The sequence below is a fragment of the Oryx dammah genome, unplaced genomic scaffold (assembly GCF_014754425.2).
Source record: "Oryx dammah isolate SB20612 unplaced genomic scaffold, SCBI_Odam_1.1 HiC_scaffold_12, whole genome shotgun sequence".
NCBI classification, from domain to species: Eukaryota; Metazoa; Chordata; class Mammalia; order Artiodactyla; family Bovidae; genus Oryx; species Oryx dammah.
The window spans coordinates 69,476,828-69,503,987 of record NW_024070196.1 but is presented as its reverse complement, the minus strand read 5'-3'; the positions used below and the strand labels follow the sequence as shown (position 1 = coordinate 69,503,987).

The 27,160-nt window shown below is 49.8% G+C and overlaps 1 protein-coding gene and 1 non-coding gene across 5 annotated transcripts in view; one reads left to right on the top strand and one right to left on the bottom strand.

Annotated features, from left to right (window-relative positions):
• Positions 1-27,160, bottom strand: part of DEPDC5 (DEP domain containing 5, GATOR1 subcomplex subunit) — a 72,923-nt gene that overhangs the window by 12,307 nt on the left and 33,456 nt on the right. Inside the window, exons 25-34 of one of the 4 annotated variants that reach the window (XM_040251149.1) lie at positions 26,575-26,640; positions 23,322-23,505; positions 22,995-23,155; positions 20,193-20,310; positions 18,199-18,366; positions 15,358-15,577; positions 13,102-13,235; positions 7,466-7,574; positions 4,674-4,739; positions 2,005-2,159 (exon numbers count right to left, since the gene is read on the bottom strand). In XM_040251149.1, the coding sequence (XP_040107083.1) occupies positions 2,005-2,159; positions 4,674-4,739; positions 7,466-7,574; positions 13,102-13,235; positions 15,358-15,577; positions 18,199-18,366; positions 20,193-20,310; positions 22,995-23,155; positions 23,322-23,505; positions 26,575-26,640 (1,381 nt within the window). The remainder of the gene's footprint in view (positions 1-2,004; positions 2,160-4,673; positions 4,740-7,465; positions 7,575-13,101; positions 13,236-15,357; positions 15,578-18,198; positions 18,367-20,192; positions 20,311-22,994; positions 23,156-23,321; positions 23,506-26,574; positions 26,641-27,160) is intronic. The other 3 variants (XM_040251150.1, XM_040251151.1, XM_040251152.1) reach the window with 3 other exon arrangements.
• TRNAY-GUA lies at positions 16,998-17,069 on the top strand. The gene has a single exon. It is a non-coding gene; the product is annotated as a tRNA-Tyr (tRNA).

The window sequence follows — 27,160 nt, the reverse complement described above, 5'->3', positions numbered from 1 at the left end:
GACCTACAGAGCAGACTTACAGACCCAGCAGGGGCAGAAGAGGGTGGGATGAATGAGACAGTCGCTGAAACATACACGGTACCACATGTGAAATACTCAGTTAGCTGAAGGGCAGGAGCTCTGGACACAGCGAGCTCAGCCCGGTGCTCCGACAGTCTAGAGGGGTGCGGTGGGAGGGCGCGAGCGAGGGAGGGGACACGGGTGTGCCTACGACTGACTCACACGGCTGGAGGGCAGACACTGACACAACACTGTCAAGCAACTGTCCTCCCATTAAACACATTCATTAAAAAAAAAGATTTCAAAGTGGTTTTGTGTCCTAACTGGCTTCCTTTAACAAGCATCTCCCCTTTGAACAATCTGTCAGGCCCAACCGCTTCCAAGATATTTCCCTGGAGGGAAGCTCTGGGCCTCCCGCACATCACACCCTTCTCCCCTGGTGCCTCAGCGGTCAAGAATCTGCCCACAGTGTGGGAGCTGCAGGAGATGAGGGTTCGATCCCTGGGCTGGGAAGATCCCCTGGAGGAGGGCATGGCAACCCACTCCAGTATTCTTGCCTGGAGAATGCCCATGGACAGAGGAGAGCCTGGTGGGCTACAGTCCATGGGGTTGCACAGAGCTGGACTCGACTGAGCGACTTAGCATGCACACAAGCACTAGGTACTGTGGTCAGAGCACGGGGGACAGAACCCCACGGTCATCACCACCAGTGGGAGGGCCTCTGGTTTTGCTTGGCTTCAGTTTCCCCATCTAAAAACTGGGGAGGACACTGTTCCTGTCCTCCAGGGTTGCTGGGAGGTTAACATGTATAAATACTGAGCAGGGACTGACGCCCACCAAGTCCAAAACGGTCAATGACACTAAACACAACAGTAACAGCCACCCTTTTGAACTTGGAGACGTGAAAGATGCTGGTGAAGGGGACTTCCCTGGCAGTCCAGTAGTTAAGACTCCGAGCTTTCAACGTACAAGGCACAGGTTCAATCCCTGGTTGGGGAACCGAGATCCCACATGCCACATGGTACGGCCAAAAAAAAGAACTGGTGAAGGTCAAAGAGCCAGGAGGCATCAAGGGTCCACATTTGAACCCCGTCTGCCTGCTCCCAGTGCCCAGAGCTTTCCATCACCTGCTGCGCGAGCTCTTCCTTGATGATATGACGGATCATAAAGATGCTGAATACTCAGCAACTAAACCCAGGTCCCTGGGCACGGGACACACAGGCACAGGTCACACCAAACCTGGGGCTTACCTGGAAGCTCCTTAACCCCCATCCCCCGCCCCGGGTGTCCCTGTCTTGGCCTCCTCTTCCTACTCGGCGGGTCTAGGACCCACCGGAGCATTTCAGAACCTCCAGGGTTAAAGCAGCATTTAAAGAAAGACCCTGGAAGTGAACTTCCTTCCGATACCTGAGTCCCCGTGACAAGCATTTGGACAGAGGCCACTCTGTCGTGCGAACATCATCAGCGGCAGAGACCTTGGTTCCCTGAGGCAGGACCAGCTGCCTGAGGCTCTATGCCGTGAGATGGAGTGTGTTCTCTGTAATTCAGCCAGGCATTCTGACTTGTGTCTGTCCCGGCCTTCTCTAGCCTAGACATTCCCAGTTCCTCTTCCAAAAGCAGAAGAGAACCTGCTGTTCTACCCTCGTGAGCAACAAGGAAGCAGAAACATGCATGCCTTTCTTGTGCCCTGGACAGCCGGAGCTGAAGCGTCCACCAGCCTTGGTGGGGACATGGGCCTGGAGAGACGAGAGGCCCGGACAAGCCCAGCTCCCACACAGCGCCTGATGCCGTGGCGTCTCTACAGGAGCCTGTGAGGAGGGCAGGGCACGGACCACCAGTCCCATCAGAAGGTGCCGGTGAGGACTGACTGGTCTGGGCTCCCAGACATAACTCGTAGCTGAGTTAGAACTCGGGCCCAAGATCCAGACCCCCGGCCTCTGCGGCCTCTGAGGTCAGAGCGTCCCCACCGCCCAGGAGCACAAGGGTGGTCTTCCTGAGTCTCACCCGCTATCGCTGGAGTTTGCGGAGGGGAAGCACTGTTCCCCCAAGCTCTGCGAGTTCCCGAAGGTCTGGCTGTTGCCCCTGTCCACAGACTGGCCTGTGCTCACCCCTAAGCTGCTGCCGTCCAGCACCGGGGCGGCTGTCTGGTCCAGAGACACCTGCGGGAGATTTAAAAGTTAACGCCAAAACCCAAAAACCTTTCTGGCTGTTCACACGTACGGTCGGTCCTTCCTGTCCCTCTCCTTCCCAGGCCCTGCTGGTCCCTGGGGGAAGAGCTAAAGCATCCAGGGACCATCCCCCACCAGGCGTGCACCCTCTTCCATCAGAGCAGGGGGAGTTCAGGCACCCCAAACCGAGGCCATGGGAGGCCACTGTGCACAGTGAACCCTCCAGACCAGCACCTGACTCAAACCACAAGGTTTACACTAAAGAAAACCCCCGGAGGAGGAGTGAAGAAGCCGGTGTTGTCCCCCAGGGCTGGGAGGAGGGAGACAGCACAGAGACAAGCAGCTCCACCCTTCAGCCCTATCTTCCTCACCCACGTCTGTCCTGGGAGCCGTCAGTCTTCCCGTTTGTCCAGGTTCACACCTCAGGCACACCTGAAGCTCCCTTCTCCCGCTTCACCCCTAAGGAGAGGCCTCATCCTGTGGCCTCTCCTCTGCTGACTCCCAGGGCCCACCAGATGTGCCCATGAACCACCCAGCTCCCCCTGACCCCACCCCACACACACCCTACCTGCGAGCACTCCAGCTTCACCCTCTTAAAGGACAATTCTAACCCCATCACTCCGCTACCCTGACATCTTTCCAGTCTCTCCACAAGCTATCGGACTGAGACCCCACTTGCAGAACTGGGGGCTTCTGCACACACACCCCCACACCCACGGCTGCGTTTCCAGCAGAGTCAACCCCGGTGTTCAATCCTGTCTGTGTGCCCCGCCGGGATGCCCTTCCCCACCAATGTGGGCTACAAACACTGTGTTCCAAGGGCTGCTCCCTCAGTGAAACACCCCCTGACTCACTCTGGTCCCCAAACAGAAACCTCCTTTACTTTCAGTCTTGGACCCTCGCCTCGGGGCTGGCACGCTTTGCTTCACGTCATGGTTTTCTGTCTCGTTCCCTTTAAACAGCCTCATGGGCAGGACTATGACCCCCCCACCTAGAGAGGCTACACCGGACAGCGGACATCTGGAGAGAACGGCAAGCCTTCAAGAGCACTTCTGGCAAAATACAAGATGCCTGGTCTCTCTCACACGGGGTTCTCGAGTATTTCCAGAAGCATAGTATCAGATACTCTATTAGATGATAAAAAAAATATCACTCCTAAATAAAACAGAGCATCTCAGTCACGGTACTGCTGCCATTAGGGTACTGCTGCCGTAAGCCTTCGTTGTGGGAGCTTCCCAGCTGGCTCAGCGGTAGAGTACCCGCCTGTAACGCAGGAGACACAGGTTTAATTCCCGAGCAGGGAAGATCCCCTGGAGGAGGAAATGGCAACCCACTCCAGTATTCTTGCCTGAAGAATCTCATGGACGGAGGAGCCTGGCAGGCTACAGTCTTGGGGTCGCAAAGAGTGGCTGAGCACCCATGAAGCCTTGGGTGTGGGGACTGCTGGGTGCATCGTGGGCGCTCAGCAGCATCCCTGGCTTCTGCTCACCAGACGCTAGCCACGACCCCCTGATCATCTCCCTCCGCTCCAGCTGTGAGAGAAATGCCTCCAGGCAGTACCAAAGGTCCCCTGGGAGACAGTCATCCCTGGTTCTGAAAGAACCAATTTGCCCTTCTACATCAGGCTCAATGAATTGCCAAAAAGACCACACAGACTTTGCCAGCCCCATAAATACACAGAGAAACGTAGCAAGAGGCAGCTTGCAATTACCAACCACCATCTGCCCTCAACCAGCAAGACTTAGGAAGAGGTGTCACGCCATGAAGCTAAGTTAGAAGCTAATGGAGGGGACCAGACCCAGCTCTCTGGCACAGGTGCCCCTTCTGGGCCTCTCTGTGGGTTATCTCTTGTCTACCACTCCTGAGTCAGAACCCCACCACCAGCCCACACCAGGATGTGGTTAAAGAGTTATCCTCTAAATCAGAAGTTGGCAAATATATTCTGTCAAGGACCAGATGGTAATTATTTTAGGCTTTGTGGGCTATAAGGCCTGTTGGAACTGCTCAACTCTGCATGAAAAAGCACAAAAGCAACCATCAATGATGTGACTGAAGGGGTGTGGCTGTGTTTTGATAATACTTTATTGACAAAAGCAGATGGTGGGCCAGACTAGTGTTTGTATAATTACATGGTTAATCAATATAAAATAACAAGTTAAAAAAGATAAAACCTCCCCTGCCCTTATGGCGCTTACCAGGAAAAAAAATGAGTCCAGCCTTTAAGTCAGGTTGCTACATCATACGGACAAAAACACCTAAAGGGGAAGATGCTACCATGTGGCTGAGTCAGTGGCAACCATGTGGGCAAAGACGGGGACACTGATACTCCTCTGTCGCTACCAATAGAAGGTACTGCATCTCCAAGATCAAATTCAGTTTCAACTGCCCCTCAAACTCGGCTTCAGCCCAATTCCAGGTGTTTTCAGAACCGAGCTGAAGGCCAGGTCAAGGCTTCAACTGACAGACAGGCATGCATGGGCTGCAGGGCCCTGGGGTTGGACTGACCTGCGGGTAGAAGGCGGATGATGCTGTGCGCGGGCTGCGGACAAACTCCATAAAGAAGGCCCCATCCTGAGGTCAGAGCGGCAGGAAGTGGTGGCAGGTGCGAGGGGGTGGAGGATGGCACGTGGCCCAGCGGTGAACCATTGCAGGAGGTGGCAGGGGCGAAGGAAAAAAACAAAAACCAGGAGGGAAGGAGAGAAAGAGGGGCACATGAAGGGAAAAGGGAGAGAGAGAGAGAAGGAGAGAGACCCATCCGCCCAGGAGGAAGATATCCAGATGCAAAGCGTTAGCAGAAACCCACACCTTCCCAGGCAGAGCGTCCCAGCCATGTAGGCGCAGCACCTGGGGGAAGGTGCGTCCAAGCGCCTCAGGTCTCCTCAGAGCCCAGCTTGGACGCCTGCGTCCCCACATAGCTCTGAACGTCCTTCAGACCCATGCTGAGGGGCCCGGAAGGCCGCAGGGCAGCCTGGGGGGCGGCACAGGGCAGGAGTGGGGCAGTGTCCTGGCCTGGGGGGGAGACCCCCAGACTTCTGGGTGATACATGGACACCCGAAGCTTGTGCTTCCACCTGTTACTAAACATGGCAGCAGATGGGAGAAGAGCATTCAATGCAGGAAAAGTTCCTGCTAAATTTTCCAAGCGAACCAGAGACACAGAAGCAGCAGTACCTTCTCCTCTACTGGTTGCGTAACGACACCACGAAGCCACTGAGACATTTACACTGTCAGACACGTGTGTGCTCACCAGGAGGGGCTCCTGGAGCGGCCTCCCCGCCATCCCTGCGGGGTTCAGGTCGCCGTGGACTTGAAACATAAACGGCAGAGAGAACTTTTCCAATCACATCTCCCTCCCTCCTTCCTTCTTAAGGTCAAGACATATCCTCTTGTCTCTTCAAAATCTTAGCACTTTTTATGTCATCACTGAAATCTGGAAATAGCACTCCATATACCTGAAGGTCTCTGCTTGCCTACAACTTTTCTTTAACTCTAAAAGGAGAATCACTGAAGTATTTCACTGTTTTACCAGGACTGCTGTCCTGGCCCATCAGCCACAACAAGCTCCAGTAACGAGCCACAGAAACGTGCACGCGGGTACCCTCCACATGTCCTTACATGTAGGAGTCTCCCTGGAGACAGTGGCGGGCCGTCTCCTGACCCCTCTGCCTCCCCCGGACCACTTGGAAATCTACACCCGGCAGACCCATGGCCACCTGTGTGGACTGCACTGTCTAGCCGGATGATGAGGGGAGTGCTGTGGACAACAGTCTCCCATGTGGTCACTGGCATATGTTAACCCTAATCCTTGCGGTTCTGTAATCTCTCACTTCTCAGTACGGGCCCCACCCGGCTTCTAATCCTGTGGACAGCACACAGGCGTTTGTGTGTTCCCATGCTCTATTTGTGCCCCTCCTCTGCCAGAACGCACAGAAGCGGAGATGCTGACATGAGGCACCCGTGAGGACAGATGGAAAGACTTCCTTCACTGATGGGTCGTTCCTGACGCACAAACTACACTGGAGACTGGACCCAGAGCCACTGTCTTAAAGCTGGGCTTGCAGAACAGCCTACAAAAAAATCTGGTCCCCTGGCTGTTCCAGCCTGTGAGTTGAGAGCTTTTCAAATTTTAAATGGTGGAGGAAGAGTCCACACGATAACCTGGGTCCTGCCTCTCAGCCCACAAAGACTGAAATATTTCTTAAGGTTTGCCGTCTCAGGTCTATGAATTCCCCAAGTTGCCTGCAGCCTTGGTTGCTACTTTTCTCGAGATTTTAATCCCTCCATCCTAGTCATCTAATTCTAGGAACTTATCCTGAAGAAATAATCAGAGATGTGATCAAATAATTGTGTGCAAGGCTGTTGCAGCATTATTTGAAATTGTGATACACTGCAGAATAATTATAAAAACCTTACGGAATGCTTACCAAAAACTATTTTTAAAAATCAGAAATCACATACATGTTGTTTTAAACAAATGAAGGTCTAGTCACATGATGAAATATTATATAGTTTTTTTTTTTTAAATCATGCTTCGAAGAAATAATGAGACAGGGAAATCTTCATGATGTGGGAGAAAAATAAATAAATAGGCAGATGGAGATATAAGTTGGCCACAGTGTTGAAAAACAAAAAAATCTATTGAATCTGCTTCGTCTCTGAGTGAGAGAAACCAGATGAGGGAACGTGCGGCCACATGAGAACGATCTCAGGTTCTGAATTTCTGGGGAGAAGGAGCTGACAGAGTCGTACCTATTGGTCTTCGAGGGCAGGACAAGCCTGCCCTGTGGAGTTTTCAGCCGCTCTGCTGTACCCGCCAATCCCGTGCAGGGGCCAAAGTCCCAGGTTTTGGCTTCTGTCTCCCAGGACACTCCCGTCTGACTACTTCTCAGGAGTCTTTGCAAACTGATGGGCGTTCCTTCCGTTCACCAAAGAGGGAGCGCTCCTGGAATCTGCTTCAGCCCTTTTCAATCCTCCCCCCACCGCACACACACCCAGCCCCATCCCTCCCCAGCCTCGCCAGGGAGGGCTGAGGATGGAGCTGAAGGGAAACCAGAGGCCAGCGTCACAGCTCAAGCCAGAGCTTCAGTCTCGACTGACCCAATTAACCTGACTGATTAATACACCTGCTTTCCAGGTAGTCAGCTTCCTTACAAGTCCCGCCATCAACACAGTGACGCTACCAAGGGTTCACCGACTCCTCAGCACACTTGGATCTGGCTCCGCGGGCTGTGCGCTACCTCCCACGGCGAGGCCCCGAGTGCACACGCTGGGCCCCTGCCCGTCCGAGGGGCTCCTTACCTTTCGCGGGCTGTCCACGTAGGTGGGAGTCATGGCCACAGCGGCGCTCTCGGCCGGCGGGGCGGAGCTCTTGAGCCCGTGTGCCGCTGCCTGCTGCTCGCCCAGGCACCTGAGAGGACGAAACACACACAGGCGGCTCTGCTCAGAGCCTGGGGAAGGACCAGTGTCGGCCACGACGAGCCCAAGGCTGCTCTAGGGCCGTCATCTCTGAAACATGCTTTTCCCTTGGTTTCTCCTCAGACCTTGTGCCCTTAATTTCATTCACTGTCCAGAATTATTGCCAGCTGCCACCGAAAATCAGAAAATAGCTCAATTTTAAAAGCATCTTGGTGGTCCAGTGGTTAAGATGCAGAGGATGTGGGTTCAATCCCGTGTGGAAGAACTAAGATCCTGCATGTCACACAGTACAGCCAAAAATAAATGAGTAAATAAAAGTATCTTGGCACAGCTTAGGGTTTACATATTCCTTTGAAAAGGCAAGTGACAGGGTTTGAGTCACTCCATCCGTGAACACCATGCTTTCAACTCTCTGGGACAGAGCTTTTCCTCAGTTTTTATTAAATAGACCACCAGAAGCACACTCTGAAAATTAGGGCTGTGTTACTGTTCAGCACAACTAAATAGGGTGGACCATGTCAACTCTTTACACATTTTGAAGATTTGTTAATCTTGCGAATGCACACACTTAATCCCTCCCCACCGCCTAAAAAGAGCCACGCGCATAACAGGCATTATCTCGGACACAAGACAGCTATGGTTTTCTTACGCCATCTCCTCCCATCTTGGTTCTGGAGTCCATAAACGCCTACTTTCACATTTATTTTTCTAAAATAAACCATGAGTCATTGTAACTTAGGGCTTCCCAGGTGGCTCAGTGGTAAAGAATCCACCTGCCAACGTGGGAGATCTGGGTTTGATCCCTGGGTTGGGAAGATCCCCTGGAGAAGAGAATGGCTTCCCACTCCAGTATTCTTGCCTGGAGAATCCCATGGACAGAGGAGCCTAGTAGGCTACAGTCCATTCAGTTCAGCTCAGTTCAGTCGCTCAGTCGTGTCTGACTCTTTGCGACCCCACGGACTGCAGCGCGCCAGGCCTCCCTGTCCATCACCAACTCCCGGAGTTTACTCAAACTCATGTCCATCGAGTTGGTGACGGGTCAGTCCAGGGGGTCACAAAAAGGATCAGACATGACTTAACGACTAAACAATAACAGACTGTAACTCAAACGAGCCCCCAAATTAGACTTTTATTCTATCGCTGACTCTTTATGTGGCAAGTTCCAGGAGGCTCACAGCCCAGTCTTAAATGCTCGGTCGTTACTGTGACACAGCCTGCTCGCGGTGGGCACTGTCAGGCCCAGACCCTCGCGGCCGCACTGCATCGGGAGCTGCCGTGTGGTCCGGCGGCCCCCAGCAGCCCTCCAGGGGGGCCATGCCCCTCCCCAGGCTGCCCGGGGACAACGAAAGGGTGTAAACGCCTGGCCCTGGTCCAGCTGGGCTCACTTCCAGGGGGAGACTGGAGGCATCAGCGGCCTTTCCTGCAGCGGGCCTCTCCCTTGGTCCTCTGCCCTCTCCCTCCCCCGGGAAACCAATTCGGGACATTTCTCTCGTCTTAAATTCTGACATGTCTGTTACTGATGGGGAGGTGAACTCATATCGGAGATTAAAAACTGGTTTCCATAGTAACCTGCTATACTCTCTCTTTTTGGTTTTTATCATGGAAAATTTTCAAACCCATATGAAAATCCAGGATAATGTAATCAAACTCATGATCTACCTGGACCCCAGGATCATTTATGATGGAGCCAATCTTGTCCCATCTATACCTACCCACCCCGATTATTTGGAAGCAAAACTCACATATGCTATTATTTCATCTATAAACACTTCAGTGTGTATTGCATCTCTAGAAGAAAATAAAAGAATAACAATCCCATCAACACACTTAAATTTTTAAAAATTTTCTAGTATCATTTCTCTAATTGTCTCCAAAAAAATTCTTTACAGTGTGTTTGCTGGATGCAGTTAAGGTCCCTACGCTGCAGTCAGTCATGTCTCTTGAGCATTTTCTTTTCATCTCTCCATATCCTGCAATTTATCTGTGGGAGAAAGGAGCCCACTGGTCTAGTAAATTTACCATCTGGATGTGCTCATCACATCCCTTTATTGTTTACCCAGCTCCTCTGCACCCAGCACTTCCTGAGAACTAGAAATTATACCTAGAGGTTTGAGCATATTTAGGCTGGATGGGCAGGAACTTCTCAAGCATGCTGTGTGCTTCTATTTGGAGGCCTCGGCGTCTGGCGATGTGAGCGGTCACTGGTGACCTCTGCTAGATCCGTAAGCGCATAGGAGCCCACACGTGGTGATGTTCGAGCGCTCCCCCTGGACCCATTAGCTTGAATACTGGAGAGACAGACACCTCCCCACGCCAGTCGCTTGGCTACTCTGAGGGGTGATTCATATACGAAGAGTTCAGCTCTGCCTGAGTCCCGTACACTGTGCCGTCTCTGCATCACATCATGGCGTGTTCCTCTGGGCCTTGTCCACAAACACACACTGGGACGTCCTCCTATACTTCCTGGGAGCCGTGGCCATTCCCCTGGGTTCCGTCGTCTGATGCGCGTGACAACTCTCGTGTACTGAGCTGCCATCTACGTGCTGACCTATGGACCAGGGGTTGGGGATTCAGCGACACCTAGGACCTATCCTTGCCCTTGGAGGCTCCTCAGCTCAGGGGAAGGGACACCACCAAAAAAAACTGCTATGCTGTGCACACCCACACATGAGACACGCATGGGGCACACTGCCTTCTTCCCAGAGGCCACGACGACTGCCATGTGGGCTCACGCCCTGCTCTGACTCCCAGATGTCAGTTTCTCTCCATCAGACAGAAGCCACGGAGCCCAGACTGCCCACAGCCCTTCTCCCGTGGCCGCTGCCTCCCGTGAGAGCCTGACGCCACGTGAGCGCCTCCAGGCAAAGACTCAGGGGAACCGGAGGAAACCGACACATGTGATAAGATGGCAGGACTACAGGTGAAGCTTCTAAAGCTCTTCTTCATATTGCTGCAACACAGTTTTCCATAATAAAACTGGATCTGCTTGGTGTAGCAAAAAATACAGAAAAGCACAAGGTAAAAAACACCACGAGAGCAAATATTACATAAAGGCCTGGCTCCCTCTGCTCGGCCTCCAGCTCTGAGAAGAGGCACCACGTCGCCTGGGAGCAGCCATCTGGGGCAAAATACATCTCAGGGCGCCCTGTTCTGCCTCCTGCTGTGGGGTCAGCTTAGCGCCTCCCACACATCAGGGGACACTGTCACCCCAAGACATCCCTCCTCTTTCCATCTGAGCAGAAAGAGGCTCCATGGAGTGCTTGGAACAATGACTCACTGACACATTAAAATAAGATTCCCCCGCCCCCAGCTTCACACCCCTCCCAGCAACATATGTTCCTTGTTCTTTTTTTCCAGCGGGAAAGGTCTGCGATTAGCTAAGGAACAATCTGCAGGCAGAGTTGTGGGGTCTTTCCTGGGTCAGAGTTTCTGGAGGCCCCAGCACCCTCAATCATGGGCCTGACCTATCCCAGCTTTGCCTGTCATCTGCCTGCCCCCCACCCCCCACCGTCACCCTGGCCACTCTCTTCCCTCCCCCCTGTATCCCTTTCTCTCTACCCCATCCTCGCCTCCAGCCTCTGTTGCCTCTCACCTGGACCAGAGAGGCCTCTGCCTCTTGAGCCCATCCACCAGGCCTTCCCATATGCAGGACCCATCTCTGAAAACACCACTTCTGCCAAAGATGCTGCATGAATATTTCACGATATTAAGGAACTGCTGTGACTTCTTAGGTGATACTTATCTTTCAGAGACGCACACTGAAATCTTATAGAGGAAGAGATGAGCTGTCTGGGGTTTTATAAGAAATAAAAAGGAAGAGAAGTAGGATATAAATGAAACAAGACTGGCCCTGAGTTAACAATCATTAAAGCTGAGTGATGGGTAAATGGGGATTTATTATGTGAATCTTTTTTTTTTTTTTAATGTTTGAAATTTTACATTAAAATAAAGAAACTTTCAAACGACCGCTCTTGCTATGGGAACATGTCGGAACAGCTTCGAGTCTGACTTCCCACGCTGTCTTTGCAGCTGTATCTCCCGCTGGGCCACAAGCTCATTCACATTACCTTCTGAAAGCTCAACATCTGTGGGCTCCTGCAGGCAAGGCTCGGACACCCCAGCCCACGGGACAGATGCTGGGGAGCACAGAGTGGACTTGATCTGGCTGGAAGGGTGGGGGGGGTTAAGGCTTGTGGCAATGTTTTCTCCTTTTCCCCCAAGTCCCACCTCCCCAGGAATAAATGCATCCCTTCCGACAAAGACATCTTAAATCCCACATCCCAAAGCAAGATGGGATCCCTCTGGGGTCCTGAGAGCTGCAGCGCCTTCTCTTCATGAAGGGACCACACACTCTAACGCCTAGAGAAGCTGGTCAGGTGGCGGACTGAGGGACCAAGTCAAGTGCAAGCACAGAGGATGCGAGGGCTCCACAGTGAACCAGGGCACAAGCCCACCTAAAGTGCCAGCCCATCCACCGTGGGCAGGCTTGAATGGGGACCCAGTGCTAACTGAGTCTCCACTAGCTCAAGCAGAGCAAATATTACATATTATATGTAACATACCTTTGTATGACATTGTCTATATTTTTCATATAACCACGCATCATGTAGGTATATGTTAGCTATTTTTTCATATAGGAATTCACTAAGAAATTAAGGTTTTTTTTTTAAGGTTTTTTTGTTTTTGTTTTTTTTTTTTTTACTATTTACTTATTTATTTATTTTGGCTGTGCAGCACGTGTGATCTTAGTTTCCCAATCAGGGACTGAGTCCATGCCGCTTGCAGTGGAAGCACAAAGTTTTAACAACTGGACCTCCAGGCCCCAGAAGTCAAGATTTTTATATGAACTCTTCAAACAAACAAACAAAAAAATTGGCTCAAATATTCTAAAAATATTCTGTATTTTTTGGGCAGAGAAACTACTCTTTAATGGTGGCTATGCGTCATTGTAAGTTTATCTATACCCATGGACAGAGGAGCCTGGTGGGCTACAGTCCATGGGATTGCAAAGAGTCAGACACGAATTATGACCAGACTAAACCACCACCACACCCACAGAATGTGCAACACCAAGAGTGAAGCTCGATGTAAATAAACGGGGCACTCTGGGCCCATCAGTTGCACCAAATGGGCTGCTCAGTGAGGGGCGTGGATGCTGTGTGGGGAAGGCTGTATATGGGACCCCTCTGTACCTTCCGCTCAATTGTGCCTTGAACCTAAAACTGAATTAAAAACAGAAAAGTCTATTAAAAGTAAAGACAAACAAAAAATCAACCAACAACAACCAAAAGAAAAACATTGTGGACCAAACCAATTGTACCTGTATTTCAAATCAAGCTCCAGACTTCAAGTTTATAAATTCTGGCCTATTTCATGACATTCAACACTTACCATGTATGAACCTTTCTTCTCACCTGCCTGTCTTTTGTCAATTACTGGCTCCTTGGCAGACAGCACCAACATTTCACCACACCCGGGCCTGCGGGGCAGGGAGGTGTCTCCCTCCACTGGGCACTTACTTCTGACTGGCCTCCATCTCCAGCAGGGCAGACAGAGCTGAGGTTCCTTTCTTCCCAACTGGGGGTCCGGCCGACTCGAGGGAGTGCGTGGGGATGGGCCCGGCCATCTGCAAGCCTTTCATGGCGGCCCCTTTCTAGAGTAGAGAGAAGGAAATAGGCCATCAGATGTTGCTGTGTCCGCTGTGCCTCAGGTTCTGGGAATCCATCAGTACAGTCCAGGAGGATGAGACCCAGGAGCCGGAAATGCCAGGAAACAGCATTTTACTCAAACCAGAAGTCCCAAGTAGCTGTCAGGCTCAAAATAAACTGCCTCCTTGAGGCGGTTTACTTACATTTTACTCTTATCACAGTTTGAGGAAGTAAACAATGTAACATCTACATTATGGAAAAAGAAACTAAGTCTCAGAAAAGTGAAGTTCAGTTCAGTTCAGTCACTCAGTCCCCTCCGACTCTTTGCGACTGGTGAACTGCAGCACGCCAGGCCTCCCTGTCCATCACCAATTCCTGGAGTCCACCCAAATCCATGTCCATAGAGTCAGTGATGCCATCCAACCATTTCATCCTCTGTCATCCCCTTCTACTCCTGCCCTCAATCTTTCCCAGCATTAGGGTCTTTTCCAATGTGTCAGCTCTTCACATCAGGTAGCCAAAGGATTGGAGCTTCAGCTTCAGCATCAGTCCTATCAAAGAACACCCAGGACTGGTCTCATTCAGAATGGACTGGTTGGATCTCCTTGCAGTCCAAGGGACTCTCAAGAGACTTCTCCAACGCCACACTTCAAAAGCATCAATTCTTCAGCGCTCAGCTTTCTTTATAGTCCAACTCTCACATCCATACATGACCACTGGAAAAACCATAGCCTTGACTAGATGGACCTTTGTCGGCAAAGTAATGTCTCTGCTTTTGAATATGCTGTCTAGATTGGTCATAACTTTCCTTCCAAAGAGTAAGCGTCTTTTAATTTCATGGCTGCAGTCACCATCTGCAGTGATTTTGGAGCCCAGAAAAATAAAGTCAGCCACTGTTTCCACTGTTTCCCCATCTATTTCCCATGAAGTGATAGGACTGGATGCCATGATCTTAGTTTTCTGAATGTTGAGCTTTAAGCCAACTTTTTAATTCTCCTCTTTCACTTTCATCAAGAGGCTTTTTAGTTCCTCTTCACTTTCTGCCATAAGGGTAGTGTCATCTGCATATCTGAGGTGATTGATATTTCTCCTGGCAATCTTGATTGCAGCTTGCGCTTCTTCCAGCCCAGCATTTCTCATGATGTACTCTGCATATAAGTGAAATAAGCAGGGTGACAATATACAGCCTTGAAGTACTCCCTTTTCCTATTTGGAACCAGTCTGTTGTTCCATGTCCAGTTGACTGACTCCAAAACTGAGGTTCTTTCCACTACACAGCTCTCCTGGAAATGATGTTGTGTACAGAAGACAGCTGAACTTGAGGTTAAAAACAAAAAGTAAAAACACGACTGATGATGAAACACTGCTCAGCAATGGAAAAGAATGGACTGTGGAGTCAAGCGACAAGTTGGATGAGTCCCCACAGGCAGGAGAGATCATGTGCTGTATGATTCCACTTATAGGGTGTTTGGAAAAGACAACTGTAGAGTGATGGAGAACAGACCAGTGTCCACCAGGGCTGGAGATGGAGGGGTGGTGCGACTCTAACGGTGCTGGGAGAGCTTTCCTTGGAGTGATGGAACTCTTCTGCGTCCTGACCGTGGCAGTGATGGTGGTGACATGAAGCTATACACTCATAAAACTCAGAGACCTGTGTGCACTGGCGCACAGGCATGCACAGGGGCCGAGCCATCCCAGACCAGCCCTTTGTTAGCTGGGTGTCCTCAGACACATCCTCCCGTCACCCCTACAAGCCTCAGCATCCTCACTGGGGAGTGCCTCACTGAAAGGAGGCCCACGGCTGCGGGAAAACTCTGCAAGTGCCTGAAGTGACGCGGCTGCTGTTGAGCAATCCGGCACCAGGGCACACAGGCAGCTGTGCCTGACGCTGGGAACCCTGCAGGGAGCTCCTGGAGGGCTTTGTCCTCGGGTGGGGAGATTTCCCCTGCTTCCCTGACCACCAACCATTTCATCCTACACTGAAGGAGAACCCACTCTGCTGGACTGAAGATAATCCCTGGGTGGCTGTGGGGTAAAGAACTGGCCGGGGAGGGGCCGCGGACGCGAGAGGAGGGGGTCCCTGCAGCCCACACCCGGCGCAGCCCGCGAGGGGCCCCGGGGCCTCACCCGCATCATGCGGTCCGAGCGGTGCCTCCGTCGGATGCGGTTCAGGCCCTCCACAAAGCGGATGAAGCCGTCCAGGAGCTGCCACTCCTCCTCGTCGGCCCGCGGACGGTCCCCGTAGATGTCGCAGTGCGCCTCTCCCTCCGTGATGCGCTTGGTGGCGGTGACGCAGGCCGGCAGCAGCAGGAAGCGTGTCCTCCAGAACTTCAGGGACTCGATTAAGCTGCCGAGGGATACAGTGGGAAAGAAGGCGGTGGTGAGGCCAAGCCGGTGACAGAAGCACCTCCAGTGAGGTGCATCCATCTCAGTACCCCACCCCCACCCCCACCTCCAGAGTGGGGTGTGGAGGGTCCTTCTGCCTGGGAGCACGTGCCCATCTGAGGTTGCAGGCTCCAAGGGAAGACCTCCAAGGCTGCTCTTCCCTTCTACCCCAGAGACGCTGGAATGCTTCTGTGCACCCAGGCCCAGTGTCATGGCAGCCTTTTATCATCACAACCATAAATCACGCATAAAAATGAAAAGTTAAAAACAAGACATCAGAAAGCTTTTTATGTAGAGAATGCATATACAACAAGGTCCTACTGCACAGCACAGAGAACTATATTCAGTAGCCTGTGATCATAAAAGAGAATGAAATACTAGCCAGGACAGGGAAGCAACCTAGATGTCCATCAGCAGAGGAATGGATAAAAAAGCTGTGGTACATATACACAAAGGAATATTACCCAGCCATTAAAAATAATGCATTTGAATCAGTTCTAATGAGGTGGATGAAACTGGAGCCTGTTACACAGAGTGAAGTAAGTCAGAAAGAAAAACAGCAGTACCGTATACTAATGCATACATATGGAATTTAGAAAGATGGTAACAGTGACCCTGTATGTGAGACAGCAAAAGAGACAGAGATGTGTAGAACAGTCTTTTGGACTCTGGGAGAAGGCAAGGGTAGGATAATTTGAGAGAATAGCACTGAAACAAGTATATTATCATATGTGAAACAGATCACCAGTCCAGGTTCGATGCAGGAAGCAGGGCACTCAAGGCTGGTGCACTGGGATGACCCTGAGGGATGGGATGGGGAGGGAAGTGGGAGTGGGGTTCAGGATGGGGAACACATGTATACCCATGGCTGAGTCATGTGAATATATGGCAAAACCCACAATACTGTAAAGTAGCCTCCAATTAAAAAAAAAATACTGCCATTACTGCGACATGGATTATCACAATGAGTGGAGTAAGTCAGAGAAGGACAAATATCATATGATATCACTTAAATGTGCAATCTGAAAGAATGGCACAAATGAGCAAAACAAACTGAGTCACAGACATAGAAAACAAACTTAACCAGTTACCAAGGAGGAAAGAGAGTGGGGAGGAACAAACTGGGAGATTGGGATCGACATATACACGCTGCTGCTGCCGCCGCTGCTGCTGCTGCTGCTGAGGCACTTCAGTCGTGTCCGACTCTGTGCGGCCCCACAGATGGCAGCCCACCAGGCTCTCTGTCCCTGGGATTCTCCAGGCAAGAACACTGGAGCAGGTTGCCATTTCCTTCTCCAATGCATGAAAGTGAAAAGTGAAAGGGAAGTCGCTCAGTCGTGCCCGACCCTCAGCGACCCCATGAACTGCAGCTAAATAGGGCTTCCCTGGTGGCTCAGTTGGTAAAGAATCTGCCTGTAATGCAGGAGGCCCGGGTTCGATCCCTGGGCCGGGAATATCCCCTGGAAAAGGAAATGGCAACCCACTCCAGTATTCTTGACTGGGAAATCCCACAGACAGAGGAGCCTGGCAGGCTACAGACCACGGGGTCGCACAGAGTCGGACACGACTGAGAGACTAAAGCACCATGTATAAACTAGATAGCGAGTAAGAGCCTACTGTACAGCAGGAGGAATCCCACTCAGGACTTTGTGACGATCTGTATGAGACAAGAATCTAAAAAAGGGCAGACATATGCATATGTATATGTGTATGTATATGTTCACTTTGCTGGATACCTGAAACTAACACAGCACTATAAACCAACTATACTCCAATTAAAAAAAAAAGAAAAAAATGTACATTTACATGAAACCGTCACACTCTACACCTTACATATATACTACTCTTGTCAATTATACCTCAATAAGGCTAAAAAAAGACTTTTAAAAATCCTAGGATAAACCATGGAGGGGAGGCTTCTTCGCTGGCTTAGATGGTAAAGAATCTGTCTGCAATACAGGCGACCCAGGTTCAATTCCCGGGTGGGGAAGATCCCCTGGAGAAAGGAATGGCAACCTACTCCAGTATTCTAGGAGCCTGGTGGGCTACAGCCCAAGGGTTGCAAAGAGTCGGACACAACCGAGTGACTACACTTTCACTTTCACAGGATAAACCATAATGGAAAAGAATATTAAAAAAAGAAAGTACATATATAACTGAACCACTGTGCTGTAAAGCAGAAATTAACATGACATTATAAATCTGCTATACCTCAATTAAAAAAAAAAGTTACAAGCAGTCAGGAAGATGTGAAGAGCACGGACATCCCACCAAAGGGCACATCTTCACCAGGGTTTCTTTTGCTGTTTGTTGTTCCATGTGGTAAAATACATGTAACAACATTTACCATTATAATGATCTTTAAGGGCACATTCAGTGGCACTCAGTACATTCAAACTACTGTGTGATCGTTCCCGTCCATCTCATCACTGAGTTTTTAACCCAATCCAGATGTGTTTTTCTCTCCATTTTTTTTTTTTCCTAAAAATGTCCTCATTTTACAATCAGGAGGAAGGACAGAGGCATTAAATTATAGACATGTGGCAGGCCACGATGGTAGGAAGCCAACTCGGGCTCTCTGACCTGAAGTCCTCGGAGCCGGCAGAGCAGATGTACTGATCTAAGTAATTCCACTTGTACTCCTCCAGTCGCTCATGTGAGAATTCCACCCAACAGGAGACAAACTCTGAATCGGAGTGGGAGGGGCAGAGGCTGTAGGTGTAGTGGATCTGGGCAGACTCGTACGGGTACCTGAAAGACAAAGGTCCAAACAAGGATATCCACCAACTCTTCTGTACCTTTTCTTTCTCAATATACTTGGCATTCAACCACAGTAACCAACTCATCTCAGGGGACTGGTAATGGAGATTTCTCAGTTTTTAAACCAGAAAATCATCTACTTCTGCTGTATTGATTATGCCAAAGCCTTCGACTGTGTAGATCACAACAAACTGTAGAAAATTCTTCAGCAGATGGGAATACCAGACCACCTGATCTGCCTCCTGAGAAATCTGTATGCAGGTCAAGAAGCAACAGATAGAACTGGACATGGAACAATAGACTGGTTCCAAATTGGGAAAGGAGTATGTCAAGGCTGTATATTGTCACCCTGCTTATTTAACTTATATGCAGAGTACATCATGAGAAACATTGGGCTGGATGAAGCATAAGCTGGAATCAAGATTGCCGGAGGAAATATCAATAACCTCATACGCAGATGACACCATCATTATGGCAGAAAGTGAAGAAGAACTAAAGAGGCTCTTGATGAAAGAGAAAGAGGAGAGTGAAAAAGCTGGCTTACAACTCAACATTCAGAAAATAAATGGCATCCAGTCCCATCACTTCATGGCAGATAGATGGGGAAACAATGGAAACAGTAAGAGACTTTATTTTTGGGGGCTCCAAAATCACTGCAGATGGTGACTGTAGCCATGAAATTAAAAGAAGCTTGCTCCTTGGAAGAAAAGCTATGACCAACCTAGACAGCATATTAAAAAGCAGAGACATTACTTTGCTGACAAAAGTCCGTCTAATCAAGCTATGGTTTTTCCAGTAGTCATGTATGAATGTGAGAGTTGGTCTATAAAGAAAGCTGAGCGCTGAAGAATTGATGCTTTTGAAGTGTGGTGTTGGAGAAGACTCTTGAGAGTCCCTTGGACTGCAAGGAGATCAAACCAGTCAATCCTAAAGGAGATCAGCCCTGAATTCATTGGAAGGACTGATGTTGAAGCTGAAACTCCAACACTTTGGCCACCTGATGCGAAGAACTAACTCCTTGGAAAGACCCTGATGCTGGCAAAGATTGAAGGCAGGAGGAGAAGGGGACGACAGAGGATGAGATGGTTGGACGGCATCACTGACTCAACAGACATGAGTTTGAGTAAACTCCGGGATTTGGTGATGGACAGGGAAGCCTGGTGTGTTGCAGTCCATGGGGTTGCAAAGAGTTGGACACGACCGAGCTACTGAACTGAACCCTTCTTATTCTTCTATCATATTCTTTGTTTTTAATGGGAGTGTTAAGACTCATGCTAAACATTGTAAGCTGAATCAAATCCCTTTCAGAAATAGGTGAGCTGCAACCATAAAACACAACCCTGGAAAGCAGACTTTCCTGGTGGTGCAGTGGATAGGAATCCGCCTGCCAATGGAGGGGACACTGGTTAGATCCCTGGTCCAGGAAGATTCCACATGCAGCAGAGCAACTAAGCCCATGCGCCCCAACTACTGGGGCCCAAGCACCTAGAGCGTGTGCTCTGCAACAAAGGAAGTCACTGCAATGAGAAGCCTGCACACAGCAACTAGCCCAGACACCAACCCAGCCCCTGCTGGCCTCAACGAGCCCTTGCAAAGCAATGAAGACCCAGTGGGGCCAAAAATAAATAAATAAAAATTAAAAAAAAAAAACCTCTGGGAAACAAAATAGTAACTCTAAAACAACAACTACTCACTCAATCTCCCCAGTTTGAATATACATGTAACTCAGTATGTGGACAGTATGTGTTATAAACATCACTTGGCAGGTGGACAAGATCTAGGACAGAAGCTGAAAATGTTTAACAGCCAGGACTCACTTGGGAAGGTAGCGGGTCACTGTGATCATTTTGTCTTTCAGTGTGACTTTGTGGAAAGTTCTGCCCATGCTCAGCCAGTACTGGTCTTCCTCTTCCGGGCGGTTTCGGGACACAAGGCCTAATAAGGAAGAAAAGAATTTCCTGCATCTGGTTGAGGGTCCTTCCTTTAAAAGGCAATTGCTTCTGTTCCACATAGATTCAGAAAAGGAGAGACAAAAGAGGCAAGACTTTCAGTTTGACAGTTTTGTGGAAAAGAAATACTCTTGGTTGAAAAAAAAGAAAAAGTCCTGAAGGTGGAAGATTCTTCTGTTACTGAACCAGCCAGCAGGGGGTTGGAGTCAGGGGTGCCGACAGCCTCCAGATGATACACTGGAGGCTGAACAACCTGATGCGTCGTCCTCTGTGAAGGAAGTTCTAAGCTGGATGCTAACTGTCTGGAATGGAACCCCGCCCTTCTCAGGCACAAGCTGCCACCTGGCATCTGAGACCCTCGGCCCTGGGGCAGCCAACCCAGCCCACGACGCCCACTCTGCTACACCATGTTTCAGACTTAAAGGATCAGTTATTGGGAACTGCCATGGCAGGTCAGTGGTTAGGACTCTGTGCTTCCACTGCAGAGGACATGGGTTCAATTCCTGGTCGGGGAACTAAGACCCCACATGCAGTGGAGCCAAAAAAAAAAGGAACCACTTAATTATTTGCTCAAATTTCCTTCTCCAAACATCTGCTCCTGTTGCTTCTTCTGCTTTCTCTTCCATCTCGTCTCTGCCTTCTCACCATCAAATTCCTAAAGATTGTTTAAGGTCACCATCAAGTGCCACCTTCTTCAGAAAGCTATCAGACCCCATCAATGGTGAATTCTACCCTGGATATAGCTCCTTGCGTGTGTGTGTCTCACTCCCTGACAAAGAAAAAGTTCCAGGAGGCCAGGGCCCAAATCTCGTTCATGTTTGTATTTTCAGTAGCACCTTATAAAGTGCCTGTTCAGAGAAAGGCAACCTCGATGGGACCACTAACATGAAAGGGGAATTCATACCACTGTATTTAGGGTAGGAACAAAACCCTTCACGTGGTCTGTGCAGCCTGGGTCTCCTGATGTCTTTGGCCACATTGCTGGCTTGCTCATGGTACTCCCCATACTCGTCTTTTAGGTGCCCAGAAAGTCTCAGAGGTCTCCAGCCACAGGGCCTTTGCACACACTAATCCTGCTACCTAGCATGCTCTGCCCTCCACTCCTCTCCTCTCACACTAAAAACTCCTGCATGGGTTTCAGGTCATAGCTCAAACATCACCTCCTCAAAGAAGTCGCCCCTGACTCTCCAGACTAAATCCCATATTAAATAATCCCATATTAAATAATCTCGGGCAAGCATTTTGATTTTTCTTTCAAGGTCTTTATCATAACATGGAATTGTATTTCATAGTTTGACTAATGTTATTTTGTCTTATAGAGCAGGAGCTTCAAAAATACTAATGAATGAGTGAGTGAATGAGTGAACTACTGAAATAATGAGTGAATGAATGAGTGACGTAATAAAATGAGTGAACTAATGAGCAAATGAATGAGTGAAATAAGGAATGAATGAGTAAGCGGAGTGAGTAAAGTGATGAATGAGCGTGTGAAATAATGACGCATGACGTAAGGAATGAATGAATGAACGAGCCCCAGCGTAAGTTCACAGACCCAGGCTCCTACCCAAGGCACAGTCGCTTCCACGGTGGACGATAATAAGATGAAGCTGAAGTTATCAGAAAGGTTATCAGTAGAGTCTATAATATGAGAAGGCAGCATGACGTGATACATATCACAAGAGGCTTTTAGAAAAAACCCAGAGGAACCCAAAGCGTCATGGTGAGCAATGGGGCCTGGACGCAAGGACCACTAAGCCTCCGTTGACAGGTCCATGCTTCTTTGATCCTCTGACTGGAGGAGCTTTAATGGAACCAAAGCTGGCCTGAGGTTTGGTTCTGGCTGCCTAGGGAGCAGGGTGGGGTGCTCATTAGCTACAAGGAGGAAGCAGGGGGCGAACAGATGCTCAGTGATAGCTCCAGGAAGTGACGGCCGCTCTCTGGTTCCAGGCCCCCACATGTACTTCTCGCTGCTGGACTTGTTTCAGGAGAGACCTCCAGAGTCCAGCTCAAACTCAGCCAGCACCACTGAGTCTCTGTACTCACTCGCCTCTGCCACTCACGGATGACCCATCTTGGCTTCAAGTCACTGAGCTGCAATGCGCTGCAGTGACAATAGGGAAGGAGGGGAGAACAAACATAAACTTCAGGGTCAGGTAACATTAGAGGACCTACTGTGTCAGGCACTGTGCAAGAAATAAACCCAGGCCTCTGGGACGGGAATGTTCACACTGTAGTTTGACAGTTCGACCCTGCTCAGCCACCTAGGACCCAAGGTACTGCTCAAGCCAGGCTGGAACATTGCTGAACTTAGGCATACCCTCTTCCTTAAAAGGAGAGTTGGAGATTAAAGAGAGTTTTAAGATAAGTCTGAACCCGGAGAAGATGTTAATTCTTGTATAAAGTAAAAATTTTAAAGGGAAAAAAAAATGGGTAAGCAATACAACAGAGAATATCTGTATAAATATGCCATTATATAGATGCATTAATATGTTATATATCAGTATACATAAACATATGAATATATATACATAAACATATGAAATTACTAGATCAAAAAAAATGTGTGTTGAAAGACAATGACTTTAAGTGTATGTACTCCCTACTATCTTAAGAACTTGTCTGCACAAATTGAGTAGAGGAGAAAACTCAAGGTCCGCAGTGGAACCTCACCCCGGCTGTAGAGTGGGCTGCTGCTGAGTGGCGGTGGGGCAGCAGGGCTGGGCTTCTGTGCACGGGGCTGAACGATGATCTGGTAACCCTGCATGAGCCGCTGGCAGATGAACTCTTCAAATACCTGCTGGGCCGTCATCTGCACGCCCTCCTCGTCCCTCCTGAAAAGAGAGACGGCGTTCAGAGGACATGCCAGGAGCACAGTGACAGAGTCGCCAGTCCTCAGCTCCATCCCCGTGAGCCCTTCCGTGGTGGTGTGTGAAACGGAAGGTTTGCAAACCAGTCTTGGGAGAAGCAAAAGCCAGGCACCTTCTCTCTGTCACTGACCTGTCGATGTCAGCCTCTGGGAGAAGATCGTAGCAGCCCTCGGTGTAGTCGTTCTGTAGGCCCTGGCGGTCGGGGAAGTAGTCCGTGGTGAGGGGGAGGCACGCGGGAGTCGTGAGTGACTTCCAGTCCACACCAACTGTGCAACAGAAGCCTGGCACTACAGGGGGAGCAGACAGCGTCAGAACTGCCTCGTGTGAACAGGGAGGAAGGTAGTGAGGTCACCAGGCAGGTGTGGGATGTGGGTGGGGAGTGGGGAGGAGAAGGGCGGCGTGACAGGTGATCAAATTGCCAGGAAAGGGAGGGAGAGAGAAAGGGAGCGGGGAGGGAGAAAGAGAGAGAAACAGAGGCTGTTAGACAACGCAGTGCTTATCCGATCCCACCATGCAAATGGGAGTCGCAGCTGACACTTTTCATTTTCTGCTGATCGTGAGCTGCAGCCGTGAGTCCAGTGAGGTTACGGCAGGGGCAGGCCAGGCAGAGTTACACATCGAAGCAAATCAATGTCCTGAGAGCGGAAGAGAGGCTCAGGCTGGGAGCCTCCCCGAGGCGGCAGAGGGGCCGAGTGGGGATAAGAGGGGTGTGCAGCTGATTCTGGAGCAAACAGCACAGGGGAGCAGAACTCAGGATTGAAAAGTAAGTCACAGATCCATCAGGGCAGGAAGAGGAGTCAAGGGAGGACGTCTGGGAAAGTTACGAGGCTGGAACTTTAGGAGCTGGAGTTTAACAATCTAGAAATGAGAGCTGTCATGGCAGAGCGAGCCCAACCTTGTGGGTTGGTCAGAGATCGCCTGCGCTTTGGTGAAGCAGGGCTTCCTCACCTCGGGGCATGAGACCTACTCTGGTCAGGATAATTCTCTGTCATGGAGGGTGGTCCTGGGCACTGCAGGATGTGAGTAGCCTCCCAGTCCCTACTCACTAGATGCCAGTGGCATCACCTGGTTGTAAAAACAAACGGTGTCTACAGATACGGCCACATGTGCCCCAGTGAGCAGAATATTCCTTGCTGAGAATAACTGAGTTAACGCAGGGGGGCAGTTAGCTTCTTCAGTCAAATAAGTGAACATTGTTTTTCAAATCTCCATACAAGGGAACAATGAGAAGCAGATATACTCCACGCTTCAGGCTCTGTGTCCCCAGTGAGACCCTCACATGCCTCATCTCCCGTGGCTCCTAGGCCTTCCGCCTGCTGTCCCTGACACCCCTCCTCTGAGCAGGTGTGGCACCGTCATCGACCCCTTTAAACACCTGGCTGAGCTGAATCCCCCCAAGATCATAGGACCAGAAGCCTCTCTGCTCAGGGATCTTTCCTCCATAAAGTGACCAACATGCCCCCAGGGAAACAGTGTCCCTGAGCCTGGGGGCCAGGGGCCAGGAAGACTTTCAAGCTGAGTCCCAGCGGGAAACATGCCCCACGCGCAGCCACAAGGCTTTGGGGAAGATGACCTGACCTGCAACAAGCCTAACTCCATGGTCTCCACTCCAGGTCCTGGGGTGACTTCCGGTTGGTTGGTCTGAATTTTATTTTATTGTGGTAAGAGCACTGAACTTGAGATCTACCTCCTTAACAAATTTTCAAGTGTACAATTCAGTATGCTTAAACCTGGGACAGTGCCATGCAGCAGGCCTCTAGAGACCTTACTCATCTCACGAGGACCCAAGTTTTACGTCCACCAACTAGCAACCCCCCGCACCCTGCCCACCTTCCCCTGGGACCCTGCACTCTCTGAGTCTATGAGTCTGACTCTATACAGGCCTTGTCAACTCCTTAATACCCCAAGAACTCAAAACACAGCAAAAGGGAAGCGCGGAAGGGAGAGGAATGGACTGGGAGTCTGGCGTTAGCAGATGCAAACTACGACATTTAGAATGGATCAACAGCAAGGTCCTCATGTATAGCACAGGGAACTATATTAAATACCTGTAATAAGCCATGATGAAAAAGAATAGAAAGAAAAGAATGTATATATGTGTGTAACTGAGTCATTCTGATGTACAGCAGAGTTGCACAACATTGTCAATCAACTACACTTCAATAAAAAACAACAAACCCTGTTCACAGCACCCTAGTTGGCACCCCAGTTTCCCATATGGCAAATGAGGGTGAGCTTGTGTGAGCTTCCCGGTTAGAATCAGCAGCAGAAGGTGGGCGCCAAATGGAGCCCCCACGGGGCGGCCGGAAATACAAGGCTCTCTATTGCTGTGCCTTCTTACACCGTTCTGGCCCTTGCCAGTTCCCTGACCCTCAGGACTATAAAAACCTTTTAGAAACGGGGTCCACAGGTACACATGGAGACTTCAAACCCCATGGTGAGAAAAGCTCCCAGTTCTTAGCTGGATGCTGCTGCTGTTTCCCTGGGTAAAGAATCTGGGTGGCCTCTTTTCCACCTCCAGTATCTCCAGGCCCTGCCAAAACCTCTGAGGTGGTTCCAGCTCAGAACCACGCAGTGACAAACACAGATGACAAAATCCAGTGCTGGGCTTGCAGAGGAGAAACAGGCTGATCTATTCAAGGCTGGCAGCTTTCTAGAAAATAATCAATCTGCCAACTATTCTTTGGAATATATTCCAAGGATCTGAACCAAGAGAAAAAAATACACCCATGGCACCATGCATTATATGCTATTAAAAAAAAAAAAAATAGAAATCACCCAAAAGGCCACCAATAGACATGATTATCCAAATCACAATATAGTAATATGTTTGATATTGACATGAAAAATGACTAGCATGCCAGACCTGGAGAACTAGTAAAATGATTGCTAAGTTACTTAAAAGTGGGGACAAAAAAGATTTGGTGATGTACATACATCCATTGGTCACAGTGAGGTAAAGCAACGGTGATCAAGCAGTAGAGTTTCTTTTTCTGGTCTTTTGCTATTCCTGATATTTAGATGTTCAGCTATTTCAACAGACAAGGATGATCAATGTAAACGCAACCCAGACACACACTTCAACTGCAGGGATGTAAACAGCTTCAAGTCTCATTCCTTCCGACTTCTCCCCACAGCCACTGTTAGGCACCTCAGAGCCAAGGCCAGCGCTGGGAATATGGCCACCCTTCCCGTGCGGCCTCCCCGCCGCTCCCTTTCCATCAGACAAGCTACAGACTCTCCCTCACCACACTGCCTTCTCGCACCTGAGACCTGAACGTCCAGGCTGTTCTCCCCCAAACACGGCTCCCTCTTGCTCCCCCTCAGTGCCTTGACCATCCAGCCCACACCTCCACCTCCCTCCATCAGTCGCTCCCTCTTACTTGGGTCTGGAGAGGTAGACACACTGTCCTCTGGAGAATCCTTATTCTGGGTCCGAGGATTCACATCTATGAAAAGATAAAAAGAATCTGTTTCAGTGAGGCTCATTTTGCAAAAAAGTTCTGACCAGTTATAGTTTTTAAAAAAGAGAGAGAGAACCTTCCACACCAGTCATTAAATAAGGATTTCACTGAAACTTCCCTCTTTTCTCCAGAGCAGATTTTATAGTTCCAAGACTCATCTTCTGAGGAACCAATGGGTGTATGAGACCTGCCTCCCCCAGGCCCAGAATCACACTCCATGTCCACCCTGGGAAAATCCTGAAGCAGTTACCACCTGAACCCGTGGTTCCCCTGCTTCAGGCTGCCAGGAAACTTGCTCTAAGTGCGGTCCGTAAGCCCCAGAGCAGCCTTCCTTTGTACAGCTTGACCCCGAACAGCTGGGAAGGTCAAACTCTGGGTTCCTATAAAGTGGCTCCTTTTAGCAAAACAATAGAAACATTGCCTTTACCATATTCTTTTTTTTTTGAAGTTCTTTTCTTTTAATATTTATTTGGCTGCATAGGGTCTTGGTTGCGTCACGTGGGAT